This window comes from Giraffa tippelskirchi, chromosome 2 (assembly GCF_054371585.1).
Source record: "Giraffa tippelskirchi isolate mGirTip1 chromosome 2, T2T-mGirTip1v1.2.pri, whole genome shotgun sequence".
In the NCBI taxonomy this organism is placed as follows: Eukaryota; Metazoa; Chordata; class Mammalia; order Artiodactyla; family Giraffidae; genus Giraffa; species Giraffa tippelskirchi.
Window position 1 is genome coordinate 111,078,552 of NC_137276.1, and position 23,208 is coordinate 111,101,759.

The following is a 23,208-nucleotide window of genomic DNA, read 5'->3' on the forward strand; positions in this document are numbered from 1 at the left end:
TGCTGGTTAAAATGGGTGAACTCTTCAGCTTGCAAACCAAGCCCAGCCCCTCCACCCACTGATACACTAGATTCCACCCCCATTTCTTGGGCAATCAAACAACATGGAAATACGTCTTAATGTACCATTATTCTAGTAACATGGATCAGTGGAAGTAAAATTCAAACAATTAAGCAGTTATTATAGAAACCCTGGAGTATGAAGTCAAGTGGGCCTTAGGAAGCATTACTACGAACAAAGCTAGTGGAGGTGATGGAATTCCAGCTATTTCAAATCCTAAAAGATGATACTTTTACAGTGCTGCACTCAATATGACAGCAAATTTGGAAAACTTAGCTGTGGCCATGGAACTAGAAAAGGTCAGTTTTCATTCCAATCCCAAAGAAAGGCAATGCTAAAGAATGTTCAAACTACCATACAATTGCGCTCATTTCACATGCTAGCAAGGTAATGCTCAAAACCTTTCAAGCTAGGCTTCAATAGTATGTGAACCAAGAACTTCCAGATGTACAATCTGGATTTAGAAAAGGCAGAGGAACCAGGAATCAAATTGCCAACATTCTTTGGATCATAGAGAAAGCAAGGGAATTTCAGAAAAACGTCTACTTATGCTTCATTGACAATGATAAAGCCTTTGACTGTGTGGATCACAACAAACTGTGGAAAATTCTTCAAGAGATAGGTATATCAGATCACCTTACTTGTCTCCTGAGAAACCTGTATGGAGGTCAAGAAGCAATAGTTAGAACTGGACATGGAACAATGGACTGTTGAAAATTGGGAAAGGAGTACATCAAGACTATATATTGTCACCCTGCTTATTTAACTTATATGCAGAGTACATCATGCAAAATGTTGGGCTGGATGAATCACAAGCTGAAATCAAGATTGCCAGAAGAAGTATCAGCAACCTCAGATATGCAAATGATAACACTCTGATGGCAGAAAGGAAAAGGAACTAAAGGCCTCTTGATGAGAGCAAAAGAGGAGAGTGAAAAAGCTGGCTTAAAACTCAACATTAAAAAACTAAGATCATGGCATCTGGTCCCATGATATTCCTTCCTATCTCTTTTCTAAGAATTTTCCAGTTTGTTGTGACCCACACAGTCAAAGCTTTTAATACAGTCACGGAAGCAAAAGTAGATGTTTTTCTGGAATTCCCTTGCTTTCTCTATGATCCAACAAACGTTGGCAATTTGATTCCTGGTTCCTCTGCCTTCTCTAAACCCAGCTTGTACATCTGGAAGTTCTCGGTTCACATATTGCTAAAGTCTAGCTTGAAGAATTTTGAGCATAATCTTGAGTGTGATCCAGTTACAGTTGAATCCTTTCCAGGAGCAGGATTTTGCTGTTTTGAGGCTTGTTCTGACTCCAGGCTTTTTCTAAGCTGTCTGTTTCTCTGGTTTTCTCTGTTAAACTTTAGCTGTTATACTATTTCACCCCTCTGAATTGGTAACTATCAAAATTACCATCATTTTTGAGAGTGCCATTATACTGAACTTCCCCAAGCTCTGTTCCAAACTAATTTGGTCCCCTTAGGGAGAGCTTCAGAACTCCCTATGCTTATGGCCTATTTCTCTCCAGAGCCCCTGTATTGGAGCTGGGAGCATGGTTGGTGGCCACTTCTCTGGAATTATATCTTTTCTCTATGAGTGAGTCCTAGGCAAGGATGGTAATCTCTGGTCATCTTGACTAGACCCTTTGAGTATGGATCCTCTTCAACTAAAAGGGAACTGAGTTAGGGAAATTTTCAGCCTGCCATTTCTGTGACAGACTTTCTACCCTATAAATGGGGCCTTGATGTGGGAAGGGAAGCCCAGGATTTTGGGCCATACTTTCTTAGAACAGAGCTTTGGCAACATGAGCTGGGGTGATACGAGCTGACAGAAGCCTGCCACTCCCAGAGTGAAACCACAACCATAGATTGGGAACTGAGGAGAGAAGGAGCCTTGTCTTACTTGCTGCACGCATCCAGAGTAGAGCCTCTGGCGCACTGAACTGGGGCCGGAGGGCCATCTGCCAAGCTCTTTCCACTGCCAGTCTAGAAGTCCCAATTCTCCATACACAACCAAAGAAACAGAGAAAACATCAGTTATTCTATTTGGATAGCATTAGATTTTTACCATTTATTATTTTTTATATTTTATGCCTGGTCTTACTGCATCCTTTCTTTGTCTAGCGTATTTTTAGAAAATGGAATTATTTAAATTTGATTTGTTCTTGAATGCCAAACATCTTAAAGGGCACCTACAAAATGTCAAATATTTCTTCACCAACTGAAACAAGTTTTTTTCCTTCAGTAACTGAAACTGATTCTTACTGGCAGTCATTTAAAATGTTATTAAATATGAAGCTGTGATGGTTCATTTTTATGTATCAACTTGGCTAGGTATGGTGCCCAAGAGTTTGATCAAATACTAATCTAGATGTTGCTGTGAAAGTATTCATTTTTGAGATGTGAGAGTAAAAGTGAAAGTTGCTCAGTCCTATCTGACTCTTTGTGACCCCATGGACTACAGTCCATGGAATTTTCCTGGAGTGGGTAGCCTTTCCCTCCTCCAGGGGATCTTCCCAACCCAGGGATCAAACTCAGGTCTCCTGCATTGCAGGCGAATCTTTACCAGCTGAGCCACCAGGGAAGCCCAAGAATACTGGAGTGGGCAGCCTATCCCTTCTCCAGTGGATCTTCCTGACCCAGGAATCAAACCGGAGTCTCCTGCATTACAGGTGGATTCTTTACCAACTGAGCTATCAGGGAAGCCCCTTTGAGATGTGAATAACGTTTAAATAAATAGACTCTGAGTAACGCAGATTGCCCTCCATAAGGTGAGTGGGTCACAACCAATTAGTTAAAGGACTTAAAGGAAAAAGTTTGAAATCTCTAAGAAAAAATTCTGTTTTCAGAATTTTTGGACTTTAGCCTTTGAACTGAAGATTGTAACATTAACTTTGGCCTGGGTCTATCAGCTTCTAGCCTTCCTGCTAATTTCAGATTTGCTACACTCCACATTCACATGAACCAATTTCTTAAAATCTTTCTCTCTCTCTCCACACACACATCCTACTGGTTCTGTTTCTCTGGGGAACTGTGACTAATACAGAATTTTGGTAATTTTCAATTAAACAAGCTAATTTAAAATTATTCTTTAGGCATTTCATTTCAAGAGATTTTTGGTTAAAATTCCTATTTTAAAGGTATAGATACAAAGCAGTTCAAATTCACTACAAAGTAAAGTAATCAATGTAATCAACCATCATACATCCAGATTTATGGTAACATTTTTACAGAGCTTTTGTAGCAGGTCTCTTTCTAAGTTTTTTAAAGTATGAAGTATTAAAAAAATTGTACTCTTCAGTGGAGAGAATAACTGACTTTTAAGATTTTAAGATAGAGTGAATGTGCTGAGACTGAATCCTCAGCAGATAAAGAAGCCAACACCATATAAATAAGGATGCAGTGATCTCTTCTTCACTGAAGAAGAGGCCCAACTGCTTCTATGGCCAGTTGCCCAGGGTCCTGCATGTTCTCCACGCTCAGGGCCTAAGAAGCTCGGATGGGGAACTCCTCTTCGGGAGAGGCATCCACACTTGACTAGCAAGTGGCCACCAGGGCCTGGCATCCATGGTTCCCAACTCTTCCTGCCCATATGTGGCTCCCACCCATATGACAATATGAGTATAGAACTGTCCAAAGTGGAAAACTAGATATAGAATACTCACACAGGATTTTGACACAATAATTAAAGACAAATTCAACAAGAGTTGAAACAGTGTTTTCTGGAAAACTCTGGAGCTTGATTCTGTTACAATTAATAACCACTGATACAAAGTAGAGATGTCAATTCATACAATACCTGAAGAAGCAAGTCCACTTCAGAAAACAATTCTCCATGGACCTGTGCAAAAGGGTGCTCTCTTCTGGGGTTCATGGATGGGTCAGCAGAGCAGTTCACACTGCTGTCCTTTAGGGTGGCTGAGAAAGAGAATAGGTGTTATTATGAATATGTTCTGTCCACCTGGGATAGACAGGAGGACCCAGGTGATCCTGGTTCTCAGCTCAGAATGGCAGATGTGGCTCTGTACCCTGGCACCTTGTGCTCTTCTCCAAAGGTTCCAGCGAGAGTGACCATGTAATTAAAACCTGCCCCTCCACCTGAGAATAGGGCATCATTTCACTCTTTGAACAGTTCTTACTGAAAGCTTCTCTGCAGGCAAAGTATTAATTCAATTCCAAATGCTGCCTCCTCTGAGGAAGACTTGCCATTTCTCCTGATGAAAGTTACTTGCTCCTCCGTTTCCTGGTAGCATGCAGATATCGTGTGCTGTTTCTGCCTGACCCGTAAGACCAGGCGGAAGCAACTGACACAGCCTGTGATAAGAAGCTGCCTTTGTTTCATCACCTCCACCTATCTTGGTCTGAAACACCAGCTCTCGCTGGACCAAGACACCAGCCTCCTCACTGGTCTCCCTACTTCTACTTTTCTCCCAGGCAATCAAGCTTCTGAACAGCAGCTGATGTAGCATCTCTTGCACTTGCACAGCACATGACGCCACTTCCCTGCTCAGAAGCATCCAGAAGCCTCACATCACAGGACAAAATCATAATCCGGACCATGATGTATCAGTTTGATTTTGAGTAATCGGAGTTACCAAGGAAACGGCTTCTCTTGTACAATCTCAGAGGTTGCAGTCAGGACTGTGCGCGGCTGTGTTCCATGAGGTTTCCTGGGACCGGCTCCTTGGAGCTCACCTTCTGCCTTTCTGGGCCCCAGTCTTTTCACTGTTTCCAGAACAGTCCATGCTCCTCCTGTGCCAGGAACCCTGCAGGCACTGCCCTCTGCCAGAGGGCTCCTTCTTCACGTCCTGTATGGGCCCAGCTGTCCTCCTCAAGTGGCCTCCCCCTCCACAGCGTTGATCAGCAGCACCTGACACACTCTGCTCTGGCCCCCTCAGAGCCCCTCTGAACCTGCATCTGATGTCATATTGTGCATCTTTCTCTGGATTCAGTCTGCGTCCTCCACTCCATCCAACCTCTGTGTTGACAGGTCTTTGCTCCCCTTGAGCCCCAGCACCTGCAGAAGAGCCCAAGGTATGATGTGCCTCCATGTGCTCTGCAGGGTGAGGCGGGCAGGCAGATGTCACATGCTAGGCCTTTATCCTGGCACTGCCAAGGGCTGAGATCATTGTCATGTTTGTACACAAGGAAAGCAATGGGACTTGGGTTCAGGGGTCACAGGCAAGGGAAGGAGCAGCTTCCCTGGACAGGCCTCAGGGTTTGGGGGTCACCTTTTCTCTATCTTTGTCCTCTATTCCACAAATCTAAGATGAGTGTCATCCAACCATAAATTCCAAACCCCGTTTCCCTGTATCTGTAAAAACAAAGAGAACCCCATGAGGTACACAGCTCCATTCTATACAAACCACCCTGAATTCTAGCAGTGAGCCAGAAAAATGAGCCAAGATTTTTCCATTTCACATTTCTTGGTGTTCTCTTTAGGTAAGACTGACTGTATGAGTCCCAGAGATATTTAGCTGGGTAAACACAAGATTTATTACTAATGCAGATAAGGAAGTAATTTCACGATTTTTTTTGACAGTGAATGACTCACCAGTGCAAACTCTGGAAAATCCTCCCCTTAGAATCATCAGCAATATTGGTGACTGTATTTTTTTACCTCAGAGACGAAGTCTGAAATCAAAAAAGCCTTATCTAAAAAACCCTATTGGACCAGAACATGCATAAGTAGTGGAACAGTGTCTGACAGAAACACAGGTCTGTACTTGCCTCATAAACAAGTCGTCCTTTAGTTTACACAGAAAACAGCATCACATGTGAACTTCTAAAGTCTTTAGGAAAGTGGCAAAGATGCACTAGCAAGCTTGTTAAAAATCCTCAGGAAGAGGGCTTTCCTTTTATTACATGGACTTGGCCGCAGAACGCCAACACGACAGCTTCTGGACATCAGAGCAACATGGACTGATACAAGGCATGGTTTGTATAGCATGGAGCTGTGTACCTCGTGGGGCCGTGTTCTCTTTGTTTTTACAGATATAGGGAAATGGGGTTTGGAATTTATGGTTGGATGACACTCATCTTAGATTTGTGGAATAGAGGACAAGGACAGAGAAAAGGTGACCCCCAAACCCTGGGGCCTGTCCAGGGAAGCTGCTCCTTCCCTTGCCTGTGACCCCCGAACCCAAGTCCTGTCAGAGGCAGGACAGATGGCTGCCTTGTTCCCCAGACTCTGAAGACTGTTTTTGTAATCAAGGTTTTTAAGGCTCAAAATGCCCACTAGTCCAGGTATCACTGTATTATGTTCATATGTAAGTATTATTCCTCAGGGACAAGAGCTTCCTGAAGGAGAGAAAACCTGGCCCCCGTAGATAAGCCCCTTCCCACCCTTCTTTTTCCTCTGTTCCTCTCATTAAGCTTCTTCCAGCCAAAGAGTCAACACATTCCTCTTTATCTACAAACTTAATGTCTTGACAGATTTTTTTTTTCCTTCCCCAAACCTCCTGAAGCACCTGAAATTTGGTAAGACAAACTACTATTAAGTTGTCTGGCTTTCGTTGGCCAGATATTTCACTCAAGCCTCCAAATGATTTCCCTCCGTTCCTCTCAAATGTTTACCAAAGACGGGCTGTGCTTAAGGCTACGTGAAGAACACGGGAATGGCAAGAGAGGCACTGTTGGGCTTGGAGGTGGTGGGTAGAGAGCACCACCTGAAGTGTTGTGGCCTGAGGTGCCCCATCCAGCGGAAGGGGCCCCGAGAGCCAGGATGTCTTCTTGGAAGAAACAGCATTGTGAAATAGACCTTGAATGATGGGCAAGATGCCGACTGCCTGTGCTTTCTGTCAGAGCTCACCCCAGGATGTCCCCAAATGCACGGCTTGTGTGCACCTCCCTGCTGTGCGCTCAGGGTCCCGTTCTTCGTCACGGGGCCTAGAACCTTCCTCCTGTTCCAGTCTCTGAGGCCACACACAGCCTGAAGGGGGTGAAAAGCTGCTCCCATTTCCATCCTTTTGTCTCCAGGTGAGTCCCACCCCAGCCCAAGGTTTCACCAATCCTTCCCAAGGAGACCCAGGCTGTTGCCTGCAAACATAGAAGGAAGCGAGAGATGAATAAAAATCCAAACTGTAGGAAGGGGCCTCGAAGACACATCTCTCTGGTGAACTGCACTTAGTGCCTTTCAGATTTCAGGAAATATGGGGGAAAAGCAAGATGAAAATCCAAAAGCCACAGAGAGATCTTACACTTCACTGTTTTGGTAGCATTTTCTTTTCGGTATCAAATGAGAGGGGGTGATGGGCTGTTAACAACTGGTGCAGAAATCATCCTTCATTGGGGTGGCTCAGCCCATCCCAAAGTCCCCAAGCTCCTGTGCTCTGCTGAGGATTCGGGGTGGTGGTTCATGTCACTCACAGAGCGAACTGCTGGTGATGTGGGAACTGCTGGAGAGCAGTGATGGCAGGGACTGAAAAAAGCGGGAAACTTGGTCCTGAGGGGTCAGCTGAGCAGCTGCATATCACACGCTCTGCTTCAGGATGTTCAGAAAAAAGGAAAGTATGTCCTGGTCAAGAAACAATGGAAGGGTGAAGGGACTTGAGGACAGGATGCCACAGGCAGCTGGAGGCGGAGTAGACGCACCGGGGAGGAGATGCCAGGGTCTTGGGTCACAGGAACACATAAGATTCCAGCCTCTCAGAACACATACCGATCGCATGAGTCCTCTAGCAGAGCAGAAGCCCTCAGTGATGCTCCAAGCCTCTTTTCTACTTTCAAGGGATGGATCACCACCTCTATGTTTGTAGTGAACACCTCTTCAGAAATATTTGATAAGAAAAAAGATCCAAAGAATAAAATTAAATAAACAAATGTTTAATGATCTCATTGGCATCACTGTCAGATGAAATACCTGCACAGAAGGCCTGGTTCAGAGGGGATGCTCAGAAATGGCATTTCTTTTTCATGGATGCTGAGTCACAAAGAGTAAGAAACTGGACTGATGAGCATGTATCAGGTAACAAGGGCTAACCTTTACTCATGACATTGTTGGCACATGGCACTTCTGGAGGTGAGGGCACAGGGAAATGCCCCCCGAAGCAGGTGGACACATGTACTCCACTTACTGACCATCCAGTGGCTGGACAGAGAAATGGCATAAGGGGAGGTGGTACTGAGGGTGGGAGAGGAAGATCATGATTGACACGACACAGTCAGAATAAATCACAATATTCCCAGAGCCACACAGATCTCGAGTCAAAGCCCATTACATCAACTTCAGACTTTAGGTCAGCGACTTCATTAGAGAGGTCAGAAGAAGAAATGTGCCAGTGAGGGAGCTCTCCTTGTGGTGGGAGGTGGCTCCCCTTGTGCTGGGAGGGGTGCCACAGGAACGTGAAGAGACTCTGCTCATACCCCTTGCTCCCGGGAAGCTCTGCACTCTCTGCCAGCTTCTGGGGCCTTGGGGCAAGGTCGTGGGAGGGGAGTAGGGAGTGAGAGGAGGGAAATCCCCCAGCCACGTCCAAGCAGATGGTTGCTCTGCAGTCCTGGTCTGCAGAGCCTCTCCTGGCATCTCCACAGTCCCTGGGGGGATGAGTGTCTGTCTAATTGCAGGACTAGAGGTCCAGGCCCATCTTAGCTTTTATTATTGCTGCTTCTCAAGTGACCAGCAAAAGGCTGGGTGTGGACCCTCGATGCTCAAGGTGTGGTCTGGGGCTGGGCCCCGAGAGCCTGTCTGAGATGCAGGTGCAAAGCCAACACCCCACACCCCCATGGTGACTGAGATCTGTCCCATGGGCAAGTGCATGTCACAGTCTGGGACATTGTGTGTACTTGGCCTACTCCTCTACCCTGCTGCCTACCTTCCCACCTCCTGGGGTTTGCACGCTCCTCATTGCCCACCTGGTGAACAGCCTCTGCAGGAGGGAGCACATTTAGGGTCCCCTCCTCTCTGCCCCCAGTGAACAAGTCTCCTCATTGCTGGTCCCAGTCTGGGACTGAGTTGACATCCAGCCCAGAGCAGTTGGAGTTGTGGTTTCTGCTACTGGCAGCCCAGAGTGTCCTGACTGAAATGCACCTACTGATTGTTGTTCAGCTGTTAAGTCATGTCTGATTCTTTGCAACAACCTCGACTGCAGCACACCAGGCTCCCTGTCCTTCACTATCACCCAGAGTTAGCTCAAACTCAGGTCCATTAAATTGGTGATGCCATCAAACTATCTTACGTTCTGCCGCCCTCTTCTCTTGCCCTCATTTTTTTCCCCAGCATCAGGGTCTTTTCAAATGACTCACCTCTTCGCACCAGGTGGCCAAAGTATTGGAGCTTCAGCATCAGCATCAGGCCTTCCAATCTATATTCAGAGTTGACTTCCTTTAGGACTGCTGGTTTGATCTCCTTGCAGTCCAAGGGACTCTCAAGAGTCTTATCCAACACCACAATTCAAAAGCATCAATTCTTCGGTGCTCAGCTTTCTTCCTAGTCCAAATCTCACATCCATACATGACTACTGGAAAAACCATAACTTTGACCAGACAGACCTTTATTGGCAAAGTGATGTCTCTGCTTTTTAATACACTGTCTAGGTTTGTCAAAGTTTTCCTTCCAAGGAGCAAGGGTCTTTCAAATTCATGGTTGCAATCACCGTCCACAGTGATTTTGGAAAACAAAATCTGTCACTGTTTCCACTTTTTCCTCTTCTACTTTCCGTGAAGTGATGGGACTGGATGCCATGATCTTAGTTGTTTGAATGTTGAATTTTAAGCCAGCTTTTTCACTCTCCTCTTTCACCTTCATCAAGAAGCTCTTTAGTTCCTCTTTGCTTTCTGCCATTAAAGTAGTATTATTTGCATATCTGAGGTTGCTGATATTTTCCCCAGCAATCTCGATTCCAGCTTGTGCTTCATCCAGCCTGGCATTGAGCATGATGTTCTCTGCATCTAAGTTAAATAAACAGCCAATGACAATATACAGCCTTGACGAATTCCTTTCCCAGTTTGGAACCAGTCCGTTGTTCCATGTCCGGTTCTAACTGTTGTTTCTTGACCTGCATAGAGGTTTCTCAAAAGGCAGGTACCGTGGTCTGGTATTTCCATCTTTTAAAGAATTTTCCAGTTTGTTGCGATCCACACAGTCAAAGAATTTAGCATAGTCAGTGAAGCAGAAGTAGATGTTTTTCTGGAATTCCCTTGCTTTCTCTATAGTTTGATGAATATTGGCAATTTGATTCCTGGTTCCTCTGCATCTTCTAAACCCAACTTGTACATCTGGAAGTTCTTGGTTCACATACTGTTGAAGCCTGACTTGGAGAATTTTGAGCATTACTTCACTAGCATCTGAAATGAGTGCAATTGTATGGTAGTTTGAACATTCCTTGACTCTGACTTTCTTTGGAATTGAAATGAAAACTGACCTTTTCCAGTCCTGTGACTACTGCTGAGTTTTCCAAATTTGCTGATATATTGAGTGAAACACTTTCATAGCATCATCTTTTAGGATTTGAAACAGCTCAGCTGGAATTCCATCACCTCCACTAGCTTTGTTTGTAGTAATGCTTCCTAATGCCCACTTGACTTCACACTCCAGGATGTCTGGCTCTAGGTGAGTGACCACTCCATTGTGGTTATCCTGGTCATTAAGACCTTTTGTATAGTTCTTCTGTGTACTCCTGCCACCTCTTCTTAATTTCTTTGCCTCTGTTAGGTCCTTACTTTTTCTGTCCTGTATTGTGCCCATCCTTACATGAAATATTCCCTTGATATCTCCAATTTTCTTGAAGAGATCTCTAGTCTTTCCCATTATGTTGTTTTCCCCTCTCGCTACGACAAGGCCATGATCCACGAAGAGGCTCTCTTTGTTTACTGTGGACAGTAAATGATGAAGGCAAACTAGCCACTGCTCTTTCAGGCATCTTGGGAAGAACACAAGGACAGTCACAGAATCTTCTTGGCTGCATGGCCAGAGCCATCAAGGATGTCAGAAAGGGCCAGGAGGCAGGAGAGGAGGAGAAGAGGAAGTACGAGGCGAGGAGGGCAGGGGACTCTGGGGGTGCTGGGGTAAGGCAGGGGATGAAGACAAGAGGTCACAGCCATGAGCAGTCTGGAGGTGGGGGACAGGAGAAAGGCCAGGCGACGCCTTGAAGGGCAGGCTTTTACGTAATCCAGAATGGGAAAGAGGGCCCTAGCCCCCGGTCTCAGGCCATGGTAGGAAGATGCTAGGCTCTTAGAGTGGCAGCCAAGTGGATTGCATAGCTGGCGTGGGCCAGGACCCAGTGGACAGCGACATGTCCTCAAAGGAACCCCTGTAGGTGTGGATCCTGGGCCCAGCCCTCCCGCCCTCTTGAGGGTCCAGCAGGAGTGAGGACTGTTTTCCCAGGCTGGCTCCTGAGATGACACACCTGTCTCCCAGGCTCTCCCACTCCTGCCTGGATGAGAAACGGCTGTCCCCTCGCCATTCGGATGAGGGATCCAGGGAAGAATGTGCACTTAGTGGGAGAGCCAGGAACTGGACACAGAGCTCTGAGCAGACCAGATTTGGTCTAGGGTAACGACCATGGTGTCTCACGTGAAAACAGTTCACAACACGTGACACTATGAAGACCCGCGGGGAGGTCAGACCCAGGGCAGAGTTGGGTCTGTAGCTGTTGGCAGCCTGCCACAGGGCTGAGTGGGTGAGGACCATCCCCCATGCTCCTTGGCCCCTCCTGGGGATGTCTGGAGGTGGACAGGCCCTGGCACTGCAGCCTGGAGATGGAGAGAGGTGAGCAGAGGGCAAGACATTCAGGGCCTTCAAGTGCCTCATGAGAGGGCTGGGCCCTCTGCCTCTCTCTCTACAAAGAATTCCAGCCCTCTTGGAATTCACATGACATGAAATGAGCCAACTTAAACTAGCAGTTCAGTGGCATTTAGCACATTCAAAACACCGCAACCACTACTGCTATCTAGTCCTCAAACACTGTCAGCACCCAAATGAAAGCTGCTACCTCCTCAGCAGCACCTGCAGCCACTGCCCCAGCCCGTGGCCACCACCTCAAAGGTGGGTGACCGTGGTGTGGACATTCCACATCATTATTGTACAGCATTAAACAGTTACTCCCTGGAGGAGAAAATGGCAACCCGCTCCAGTATTCTTGCCTGGAGAATCCCATGGACAGGGGAGCCTGGCTGGCTACAGTCCATGGGGTTGCAAAGAGTCGGACACGACTTAGCAACTATACAGAAATAGTTACCCCTGCATTTTGGGTAAAGTTTCATAATTCTCAGTGTATTATCAAGGTCAACCAGATCTAATCAATTTTTGAGTTTCACTTTTGAGCAGCTGTAACAATTCATACTCTTGCCTGGAAAATCCCATGGACAGAGGAGCCTGGCGGGCTGCAGTCCATGGGGTCACTGAGTCGGACACGACTGAGCGACTCCACTTTCACTTTTCACTTTCATGCCCTGGAGAAGGAAATGGCAACCCACTCCAGTACTCTTGCCTGGAGAATCCCAGGGACGGGGGAGCCTAGTGGGCTGCCGTCTATGGGGTTGCACAGAGTCGGACATGACTGACGCGACTTAGCAGCAGCAGCAACAATTCATAACACATCATCCTATCCAAGAAGTTCTCTGTTCATTTTCCCAGAACTTGGCTCCCAGAGTAGGAAGGGCACACATTCTCCTCCAGAGGACATGGGAACAACAACCTTGTCTGTGCTCACCCACATCACCCAATCCCTGGAACACAAGTTTCATTTGCAGGAAGGGGTTAAGACCACCTTGTCTTTCAGCAACAGCACACAGAAGTGAATGGGCAGTGGGTCCAGGAGCAGGACACTGTGCCCACCACATGATAGAGAAGTTTAGAAGAGTAAGTTGCCCAGAAGACAAGAAAAAATATCCTGGTTTCAGAAGAATGAGCCCTTCTTTCTGAGCCAAAGTGCTGCAAGGTGGTGGAACACTTGGATTCTCACAAGAAATGACAAAGCAGAGGAAGGATAGAAGACAGGTGTCCACTCAGGCTGCTCTGCAGAAGACAGCTAGGCGAGGACCCTGCATGCCTCTTCTGTGGGCGGCCTGAGACATGATGTGGAGCCTGGGATTCGCACATCAGGTTGGACACTGACACACCTGTGTTCTGGTTCACCCATCACACCTGTGTTGGGCATGGTGCCTCCCACCTCCATCTGAGATTCAAAGCCAATGATGCAGCTTTTGCCTGGACAGAAGGCTAACCCCAAGTGCTAGTGTCCATGGCCTCTTCTCATGTCTTGTCTTGGAATCACAGCTGCCACCTACCTGTGAAGTAGGTCTTTACCTTCCGGTAGCCCACGATCAGCCTGAGGACAGAGAGCTTGTCAAGTCCGGCTCACACATCTTCCGGGAAGGGCAGCAAGCTGCTGAGTTTGCCCAGCTCTTGATTGAGGCGGTCCCTGTGTCGTTTAGAAGGGTTGGACTTAGCACCCTCTGGAGGTTGTGGCCTAGGACTTGCAGAAAGAGAAAAGTGATCATTGTCCCATCCTCCTCTGCAATTTATTTAAAAAAAAATAAATTTTTATTGGAGTGTAGTTGATTGACAATGTTGTATTAGTTTCAAATGTACAGCAAAGTGAATCAGTTACACATGTACATATATCCACTCTTTTTTAGATTTTATTAGGTCATTACGGAGTGTTGAGTAGAGTTCCCTGTGTATTAAGTTATCTCCTTTATGTACAGTTGTGTGTATGCCTCCCAATTTATCCTTCCCCCTTGCGATTTCACTTCTGCATTAGCCACGAGACTCCTGGAATTCTAAAATCCCTGGAGTTTCTGAGGCAGGAGCCCTGTCTATAGTTTCAGGTTCTGTTGGTCTATGAAGCCCTGTTGCAGCTCTGCCCACTGCCCTCACAGCCTTGGTCACAGACGGGGCTGCCTCACATGGTGCATGCAGGTTAGACCTGGTGGCCCTCAGAGCACCAGGACGGGTGCTTTGATTATTTGTCCCTCCTCATTCCCCGTGGCCTGACACATTTGCATTCATATTAAACTAGGAAATCTCTATATTGCAATCAACACAGAGAAGGTGGAAACTCCATTTGGAAATCATACTTTATTAATAATTGAGCCACACACACAAGCATATAGTCTGTATCTATATCCATCAATATGTAGACTTTCTTTACACACACACACACACACACACACACACACACACACACCCCAGATCAAAATACATCATAATCAAATTGCTGAAAACCAGTGATGGAGAGAAAATTCTTAAAAGCAGCCAGTGGAAAAAGATTACACACAGATGAATAAAGAGAATGGATGCTGGCTTATCATCAGGAAGTACGTGCTCCAGAAGGCAACACCCTGGGAGAAGGAGATAACCCAGAATTCCAATCTGGAGAAGATCATTCAAAAGTGAGGGCAAAGTAAAGACATTCTCGGACAAATAAAAATGTAAAGAATGTATCTACAGAATATCTGAGCTACAATAATACTAAAGAATATCTTAAACTGAAGGGAAATGTTACTAGACAAAAATGTGGATCTACGTGTAAGAATGTACAATGCTGCTGATGATAAAAATGAGGTTAAGAACTAGACTAATTTAATTTAAAAGATACTTGACTGCTCAAAGAAAAATTAATAGTGTTACCTGTGGGGTAGAAGGGAAACGTATCAAAACAACAGCACAAAGACTGGGACAGGAAACAGCAGGTTACTGAGTGAGGTGTGTACAACACCCATGGAGGTATTTAGTAATAAGATTTACATTTAAACCTTATGGCAACCACTGAAAAATAAAGTATAGTTGATAAGTCACAAAAAGACATGAAGTGCTAACAGCATTAAATCCAGAGGAAGAAAGGAAAGAGGACAGTTACCAAAGTACTGTGGATAGAGATAACTTTACCACATTGAATTTTAACCTTTCTTCTAGCTTTGTATCTGGTCGATTTACTACCATTACTGTATATTTACCTTTACCAAGAAGATTTTTCCTTTTGTAACTTTCATATATCTTGTTGTGTCCTTTACTGTTCTGCTTGGAGAAGCCCCTTTCACATTTTTTACAAAACTGGTTTGATGGTGGTTAGCTCTTAGTTTCTGCTTGTCTGTAAACTTTTGATCTCTCCATCAAATCCAAATGAGAGCCTTGCCAAGTTGAGTATTGAATATAGGTCCTTCCCTTTCATGATTTTATCTATATTGTGCCACTCCCTTCTGGTTTGCAGGGTTTTTGCTGAAAAAGTCACCTAATAGCCTCATGGGGGTTTCTTGTATGTTACTTGTTGCTTTTCCCTGCTGCTTATAACCCCTATATTTAACTTTTGCCATTTTAAGTACAGGGTGTCTTGGCATGGTCTTGTTTGGGTTGATCTTGTTTGGGACTCTCTGAGCCTCCTGGACTTGAGTATTTCTCTCTTTTCCCAGGTTAGGCAAGTTTTCAGCTATCATGTTTTCACATGTGTTCTCTGTCCCTTATTCTCTCTTTTTTCCTTTTCATACCCCTATAATGTGAATGTTAGTACCTTTGATGTTGTCCCAGAAGTCTCTTAAATTGTCCTCACTTCTTTTTATTTTTTTCTTCTTTTTTTCTGTTCAGCTTCAGTGATTTCTACTACTCTGTCTTCCAGTTCATTGATCTGTCCCCTGTATCATCTAATCTACTGTTGATTCCTTCTAGTGTATTTTTATTTCAGTTATTGTATTCTTCATCTCTCTTCTTTATATTTTCTAATCCTTTGTTAAAACTCTTAACTTCTCTTTTATTCTTCTCCCCAGTTCTTTGCCCATCTTTGATCATTACCTTGAACTCTTCAGCAGGTAGATTTTTCATCTCCATTTCACTGCCACTGAACATTCATTGTCCAAGCTCAGAGTAAAATATAGATAATCTGTGTTTCTCGCTCATATGACAAGCTTACAAGGCTGAGTACTTTCATTTGGAATAGATTCCTCTGTCACCCCATGTTTTCAATTTTATGCATTTCATAAGTTGGTTATGTTTGCTGACCTTGAATAAGTGGTCTTTTGTAGGAGATGTCCTATGTGTCCCAGAGGTGCACTCCCCTCTGGCCCAAGGATACCAACTGTGGGCTGCATGGGTCCTTCTGTTGTGGTGGGCTGTGTGGGAGGTCTGGTAGACTTGACTGGTCCCTCGTCTGGTTGACTGCCAGACCCTGCCTTGTGTTGAGGCTGCTGGCTACTGGCATGTGGAGTTAGATTCTGAGATTCCTGGATCTAGTGTCCACCTGCTGGTGGGCTGGGCTGGTTCCTGACACAGCTGGCTCTGGGTTCAGGAGTATCCCAAAGATGGTGTTGGTACTCTGGTGGGTGAGTTCAGATCCTAGGGCAGTTGGTTGAGGGTCCAAGGTGCCCCACCATTGAAGTTTGTCTGCTGGTGGGTGGGCTGTGTCCTATGCAGCAGGCTTATACTGAGGCTCCCAGTATTGGTTCCAACAGGCTGGTGTGTGGGACTGGTCCTAGCACTACTAAGCTAGAGGGAGGATTCCACAATGGTACTTGTCGGTACCAGTGCTAGAGCAAACTCCCCAAAATGGCTGCTCCCTTGTCTGTGTCCCCAGGGTGAGTTGCAGTTGCTTTCTGTCTTTCCAGGAGACTCTCTAAGACCAGCAGGTGGGTCTGACCAAGTGTCCTTCAAATGACTGCTCCTGTCTAGGGTCCTGGAGTGTACAAGACTTTTTGTGTGCCCTTTGAGAGTGGGGTCTCTATTTTCTATAGCCCTCTGGCTCTCCTGAAAGTAAATCCTGCTGGCCTTCAAAGCTAAACTTCTGGAAGCTTGTCTGCCCAGTGCAGGAGCCCCAGGACTCCTCACTCCTTAGGGAGAACCTCTTGCAACTGCAATTATCCTCCCATATGTGAGCTGCCGACCTGGGATGTTGGACTTGACTAAACCCCGACTCTGACTCCTCACATCTTGTTGTGGTTCCTTCTTTATATCTTTAGTTGTAGAAGATATTTTCTGCTAGCCTTCAGACCTTTCTTATCAATAGCTGCTCTGTAAACAGTTGTAACTTTGGTGTTCCTGTGGGAGAAGGTGAGCTTAGGGTCTTCCTACTCTGCCATCTTGGCCACCCCCTAAAGCAACTGGAATTCTCATTCATTGGAAATCTATTTCACAGTTTCTTAAAATGTTAAATATGACCTAACAATTATACTCCTGGGTACTTATTGGAATGAAACAAAAACATATGTCCACAAAAGCCTTATACAAGAATGTTCATAGCAGTTTATTCATATTGGCCCCAAGCTTGAGTCAGTCCAGATGTCAAACTATAAAAAAATGGATCTTAAAACTCTAAGACATTAATGAAATAAAATAATTGACCATGGAAAGGAGCAAATCACCTATACTCACAGCAACACAGATGAAATTTAATTGTAAAAGAAGTCAGACTCAAAAAGTACACATTGTATGATTCTACTTCTAGGAAATTCTAGATTGGGAAAAACCTAATCGCTTGTGGTAAGAGCCAGATCAAAGGTTACTCTGAGGAGCTGGAAGAACTTTCTGGGGTTAAGGAAATGTTCTATATTTTGATATCTTTTCATTAAGTTGACTGAATGGTTAACTTTGCTGCTGCTGCTGCTAAGTCACGTCAGTCGTGTCCGACTCTGTGAGACCCCATAGACAGCAGCCTACCAGGCTCCATTGTCTCTGGGATTCTCTAGGCAAGAACACTGGAGTGGGTTGCCATGTCCTTCTCCAATGCATGAAAGTGAAAAGTGAAAGTGAAGTCGCTCAGTCGTGTCCGACTCTTTGTGACCCCATGGACTGCAGCCCACCAGGCTCCTCCGTCCATGGGATTTTCCAGGCAAGAGTACTGGAGTGGGTTGCCATTGCCTTCTCCGATGGTTAACTCAGATCTGACCATTTCTCCATAGGTAAATCACATCAATAAAAATGATAGATAGGAAAACATTTTAAAATTCTTACTCAAAAAACATTCTTCCCACAAAGAATTCCTAGGCTTGGATGTCTCAAAGGTGAATTCTGTCAGCTACCTAAGGAATGCATGTGTGTGTTAGTTGCTTAGTTATGTCCGACTCTTTGCCACCCCATGGACTGTAGCCTGTCAGGCTCCTCGGTCCATGGGATTTTCCAGGCAAGAGTACTGGAGTGGGTTGCCATTCCCTTCTCCAGGGGATCTTCCCAACACAGGTATAAAACCCATGTCTCCTGCATTGCAAGCAGACTCTTTACTGTCTGAGCCACCATGAATACCTAAGGAATAAAGGTCCAAATTTACACAAACATGGAGAATTGAAAAGAGCAAATATCCCCAAATGGTTTTTATGAGGCTAGCATAACCTTCATCCCTAAATTTAACAGAACAGTTCAAGAAACAAAAGTACAGGCAAATCTCATTAACAAACAGACAAGTTGAATCATAAGTTTAAAAGTAATAAACCAGGACTAGCACAGTGGTCCAGTGGTTAAGAATCTGCCTGCCAGTGTAGAGGATGTGGGTTCATTCCCTGATCCAGAAGATTCCACATGCCACAGAGCAACTAAGCCCAGGCACCAAAACTGTGGAAGCCTGTGCTCTGCAACAAGAGAAGCCACTGCAATAAGAAGTCCGCACACGGCAACTGGAGATTAGCCCCTGCTTGCAACAGCTAGAGAAAGCCCTTGTGCAGCAACGAAGGCCCAGCACAGCCAAAAATAAATAAATAAATAAGAAATAACAAACCAAATGCACCAATATATGAAAAAACAATGCCTTGTGATCAGATTGAACTTATCTCAAGATGCAATTTGGTTCAACACCAGAAATCATTAAGGTAGTTCATTATATTAAAAAGTTAAAGTATAATTGCCTCAAGAGATGAAGGAAAGTATTTGATAAAGTGTGACATCCCTTAGTAACACAAAACTATTAACAAAGTTGGGATAGAGGGGAACGCCCACCTCCCCACACAGCGTACAAAGGGCACTTCCAAAAAACTTACACCAAATAGCACAGTTAGTGGTTAAACACTAAGACACCAGAGCATAAGAATGCCTGCCACCCTCACTGTCTCAATGCTGCACTGAAGGACCTAGCCCGTTCAGTGGAGAAGAAACACAGACGATGATGACTGAGGTGGAAAAAGAAAAGCAGCCACTAGAGCAGATTATCTCTTGTGCCCACAGGCAGAGCCAAATGCCATCTTTGGGTGAGTGGCCCCACCTCTACACTGGGAGGTACTGGAGAGTTCCCAGGGGATCCAGGGCTGCTGTTCTGGAAAACCGCACTTTGGGAACCACTGCTCTCCATGGAAGATCCGCAGGTTGTTATGGGCTGAATGGTGTTCTCTCCCTCAAATTTATACACTGAAGCTCTAACCCTCAACCCTAACCCTCAGAATGTGACTGTACTGGGGGATGATTTGGGGGTTAATTAACCTAAAATGAAGTCATTAGAGTGCGCCCTAATCCAATCTAATCGGTGTCCTTAGAGAGAAAAGTGCAGATGACTGTGACAGAAGGTGGGGCAGAGAAAGGCCCTCTGGAGAAGAGTAGGTGAAGGTGAGCCCCAGGATACCGGCTGGTGGGGAGGAAAGCCTTGCAGTGAAAAGTGCTGAGGGCTCTAAGGGATGGGGACGTGACTGCAGAAGGGTGGAGTCCAGGGCCAGCATGGAGTCTCAGATCCTTTCACGGGGAGCGGTGAGTGATGGCTTACTGAGTGCAGGGTTTCCTTTTGGGGTGATGACAATGTTCTGCAACTAGACAGTGATGTGGCTGCACCACATTGCACAGGGAAAATATTTGGTTGGTGAGTGAATGGCTGCAACAGTGCCACTCACAAGACCCAGCTCAGGCCATTTGGAAACCAGTGTCAGGAGAGCCTGGTTCTCTTGTAGCAGTGAATCCTTGTATGGAAGTTTGGGTGTGTAGAGCACCTGGATTTGACTGTGCACTGATGTAGGGGTTTAAACTGAGGTTTACGTTCAAACACACACACACACACACACACAAACCCTGCATCACTGGAGAAGCCTGCCCCCAAGCTGAAGGGATGCCTTGCATTAAAATCAGTAGCTCCTGAACTGAGGCTGCCAACACTTCTCACGGGAGGGTACGTGTCTCTGGGGGAGGGGCTCTCCATGCTCAGACCCAGGGTCATTTCACAGATTTAAAGGGCAGATGGAGGAAGAGTTCTTGACACTGTCAGCAACACTTCCAGATTGACAAAACGGTGCCACAGAAGTCTCTGGAGCATCCTGTGTGTCACGTGTGCTCAGTCGTGTCCGACTCTTTGAGACCCCATGGACTGCAGCCCTCCAGGCTCCTCTGTCCCTGGAATTATCCCAGCAAGAATATTGGAGTGGGTTGCCACTTCCTCCTCCAGGGGATTTTCCCCAGCCAGGATCAAACCCTTGTCTCCTGAAGCTTCTCAAATTGCAGGCGGATTCTTTACCCACTAAGCAAGCATCCTGAACACAGTACTGAACCAGGTGTTGGCAGCTGTGTTCTGCTCTACACACCTCCCCAGGGCCCTTATTCAAAGTTTATGCACATTTAACAAGTAAATTGACTCAAAGTCCAAGGTCCTAATTCTTTCACATGTGAACTTAAACTATGCGTATTTCCATACAATACAATGACAGAACACACAGACTAAGGTTATCAGCAAGCCACACAAAGCAGGTGCAGGTTCTGCATCACAGCTCCACAGGAGAGAGTGGCTGGAGCATGGATGCTACCATCAACTGTGACCCAGTTTCTGGGGAAGATCAGTCAGCCAAGGGGGTGGGGAGGGGATTCAGTACTCAGCCCTCTACCTCCCAAAGCGGAGTGTGCTCACCAGGTGATCTGTCCCACAAGATCTGCCCTGGTCTGTAGGTAGGATCCCAGACTCTTCAACAAATTTCAGAGATGGGCTGGGTCCAAGTGAGGTGGCAGGCAAGGGTGCAGCCTTCTTACCATCCAGCCTGAGGATCAAGTACAATAGTACATTTGAAATCATTCTGAAAGCAAGAGTGTAAGGTTTTTGCAAACAAGAAGGGTGTTACTCCAGTAAATGACTCTGACGTGGCAGCCAACGAGCTGTGTGCTAACCGAGAATCATTGTTCAAAGTCCTCAGATCATCTCATGTCAGCTCTTGTTTATCATGATTAAGGAAACAAGAGTACAGTTTCTAAGAAAACAATCCTGGGTACTTTGGAAAGAGTCAAGGAAGCCTGGTTGAAAAAAATAGTTGCTTTTGGATTAGGTGTTCCTGTGAAACACGGGAGAAAACTGTCTCATATCTGGATTGTGATCCAAGCTCTTTAAACTGTAGACAGTACATTATGGGAACGATTTATGCAGTAAAATGGACCAGCGTCACGAGATTGGCAAATTCATATATGTTGGTGCGTTCACTTAAAATGTGTAAGTTATTCGCAACATTCTTTTCCGATTAACCAGTGATTAGAGGCTCGCTGACCTGGAGAGAGAACGTCTGACAGGCTTCGTTCTGGGATACTGGCGCTCCCTCGGAGAAGCTGAGCGGTAGCTTTTTGTGTGTGTATGTGGTAAAATCCACATAACAAAAAACGCTGCCATTTTAGTAATTGTAAAGTATGCCATTCAGTGGCATTAAGTATACGCACGATATTGGGTCCCCAGTACCACTGTCTAGTTCCAGGACTTTTTCATCCCCCAAAGGAAACCCCTTACCTTCTATCAGTCGCTCCCCCGGCCCCACTTCCTGGCTGCTATGGGTAGATGACACGATGTAAATGGAATCATCGAACAGCTCCTCTTTTGTATCTTCCTTCTCTCAAGGCATTTTTTTGTATTTAAAATATAGATGTAACTAGAAAATTCTCAGATATGGACGCGCCTCTGGCGCTGAGAACACTGCGCCCCCTGAGTGAGAAGCGCGGGTCTCCAGGGCCTGGGAAGAGCTTGGAAGACCGCGCGGCTTCTTGCAGCCTCGGGGGCCGCCCCAGCACTCGGCGCCGCGCAAAGACCCTCGGAGTCTGGCCAGGGTCTCTGACCAAGGAGCGTCTCCTCCACTGGACTTCCGATCCATTGTCCTCAGAAGCGTCCTCCCGCCACCCCCACAGGGCCTGGAGGGGCCCCTTCCGGGTCAGTTCGGGCCAGACGCGCACCTGCAGGGGTCCTCACCCCCTAGGGGTCCTCTCCCAGCAGGTCTCGGCATCTAGTCTGTAAAGGGGTAGGGTCTCCCATACCTGGAGACCTGTCCCTTCCAGCCGCACTGTGATCCGGGACCCCTACGGCACGTGTGTTCGCTCAGAAAACCCAGCCTTAGTCGCGAGCGCCGGCCCCCGAGGCACACGTCACAAATCCCGAAACCCGGTGATTCCCGGAACTAGGGTCGCTAGCCCGACCCCAGGCCGAATTCGGCTTTGAACTTGTGAAGAACCCAGCAGGGGTGTCAGGGGTGAGGAGGGGACTCTAAAATGAAATCTATTCTTCCCGAGTCGATAAAGCCGGCGATCGAACCCCCGGGAGACCCGCAGAGAGCTGGGTTGAGGGCCGCGGGAGGACTAAGTCTCCCTCCGCACCCCCAACCAGGTTTCCGGGTCTTCGCTGCCCTCCCACCCCCCACCTCTGCCACGCACATACCTCTTGGGCACGGGTTTTCTCCTCTTCTTTAGAGCGTACTGGCCCCCGGTGGATAGCATGGGGCCCGCAGGCGGCCTCACAAAGGGGCGCGGGGCGGAGATGCTGCCCAGCGCCCGGAAGGTAGTCCGCCCCCCGAAGCCTGTTTGCCCCGGCTGGTCACTCCTGGGGGTCGTCAGCGCGGAGGTCTGGGAGCGCCCCTTCAGACTGTGACCCCACAGGACACGAGCGCCGAACTCGCGTGCACCTTGGAAGGATCTGCACTCGCCAGTCCCAGGGCGACTGGAAGGATCTCCAGGAGTCCCTCCTGGGTGCCGGAGACCGAGGGGCGTCCGCCGGGCTTGCAAGGGTTGGCCTCGGGCGAGAGATAAGGAAGAGGCTCAGCGTGGCGGCTCCCAGGGGCTCTCTGCCAGGCTTTCCATACGCAGGTGCGCGCCACAGTCGCAGGGACCAGGCTAATTTGGAAACCGCGCGTCTCTGGACGAAGACATGCCCGGAAGGAGTCGAGAGAAGTCCTTGTCCCCGCTCGCGGCCCCTCCTCACGCGTGTCCTTGGATCAAGAAGAATCCAGACCCCAGACTGACTCCCTTTTCCCGCAGCGTCGCGTCCAGAAACTGCGCTCTCCCGGACAGCATGTCGCCAAGGCGCAAACGC

At 46.8% G+C, this 23,208-nt stretch overlaps 1 protein-coding gene across 1 annotated transcript in view; it reads right to left on the minus strand.

Annotated features, from left to right (window-relative positions):
• LOC145539574 (aryl hydrocarbon receptor-like) overlaps nucleotides 1–22,242 on the minus strand; it is a 44,017-nt gene extending 21,775 nt beyond the window's left edge. The window contains 4 exon segments of the mRNA XM_081573641.1: nucleotides 3,855–5,689; nucleotides 13,280–13,467; nucleotides 20,785–20,911; nucleotides 21,643–22,242. Of these exon segments, the coding sequence (XP_081429767.1) occupies nucleotides 3,855–3,929 (75 nt within the window). The 5' untranslated portion in view covers nucleotides 3,930–5,689; nucleotides 13,280–13,467; nucleotides 20,785–20,911; nucleotides 21,643–22,242.
• Between the last annotated feature and the right edge of the window lie 966 nt (nucleotides 22,243–23,208).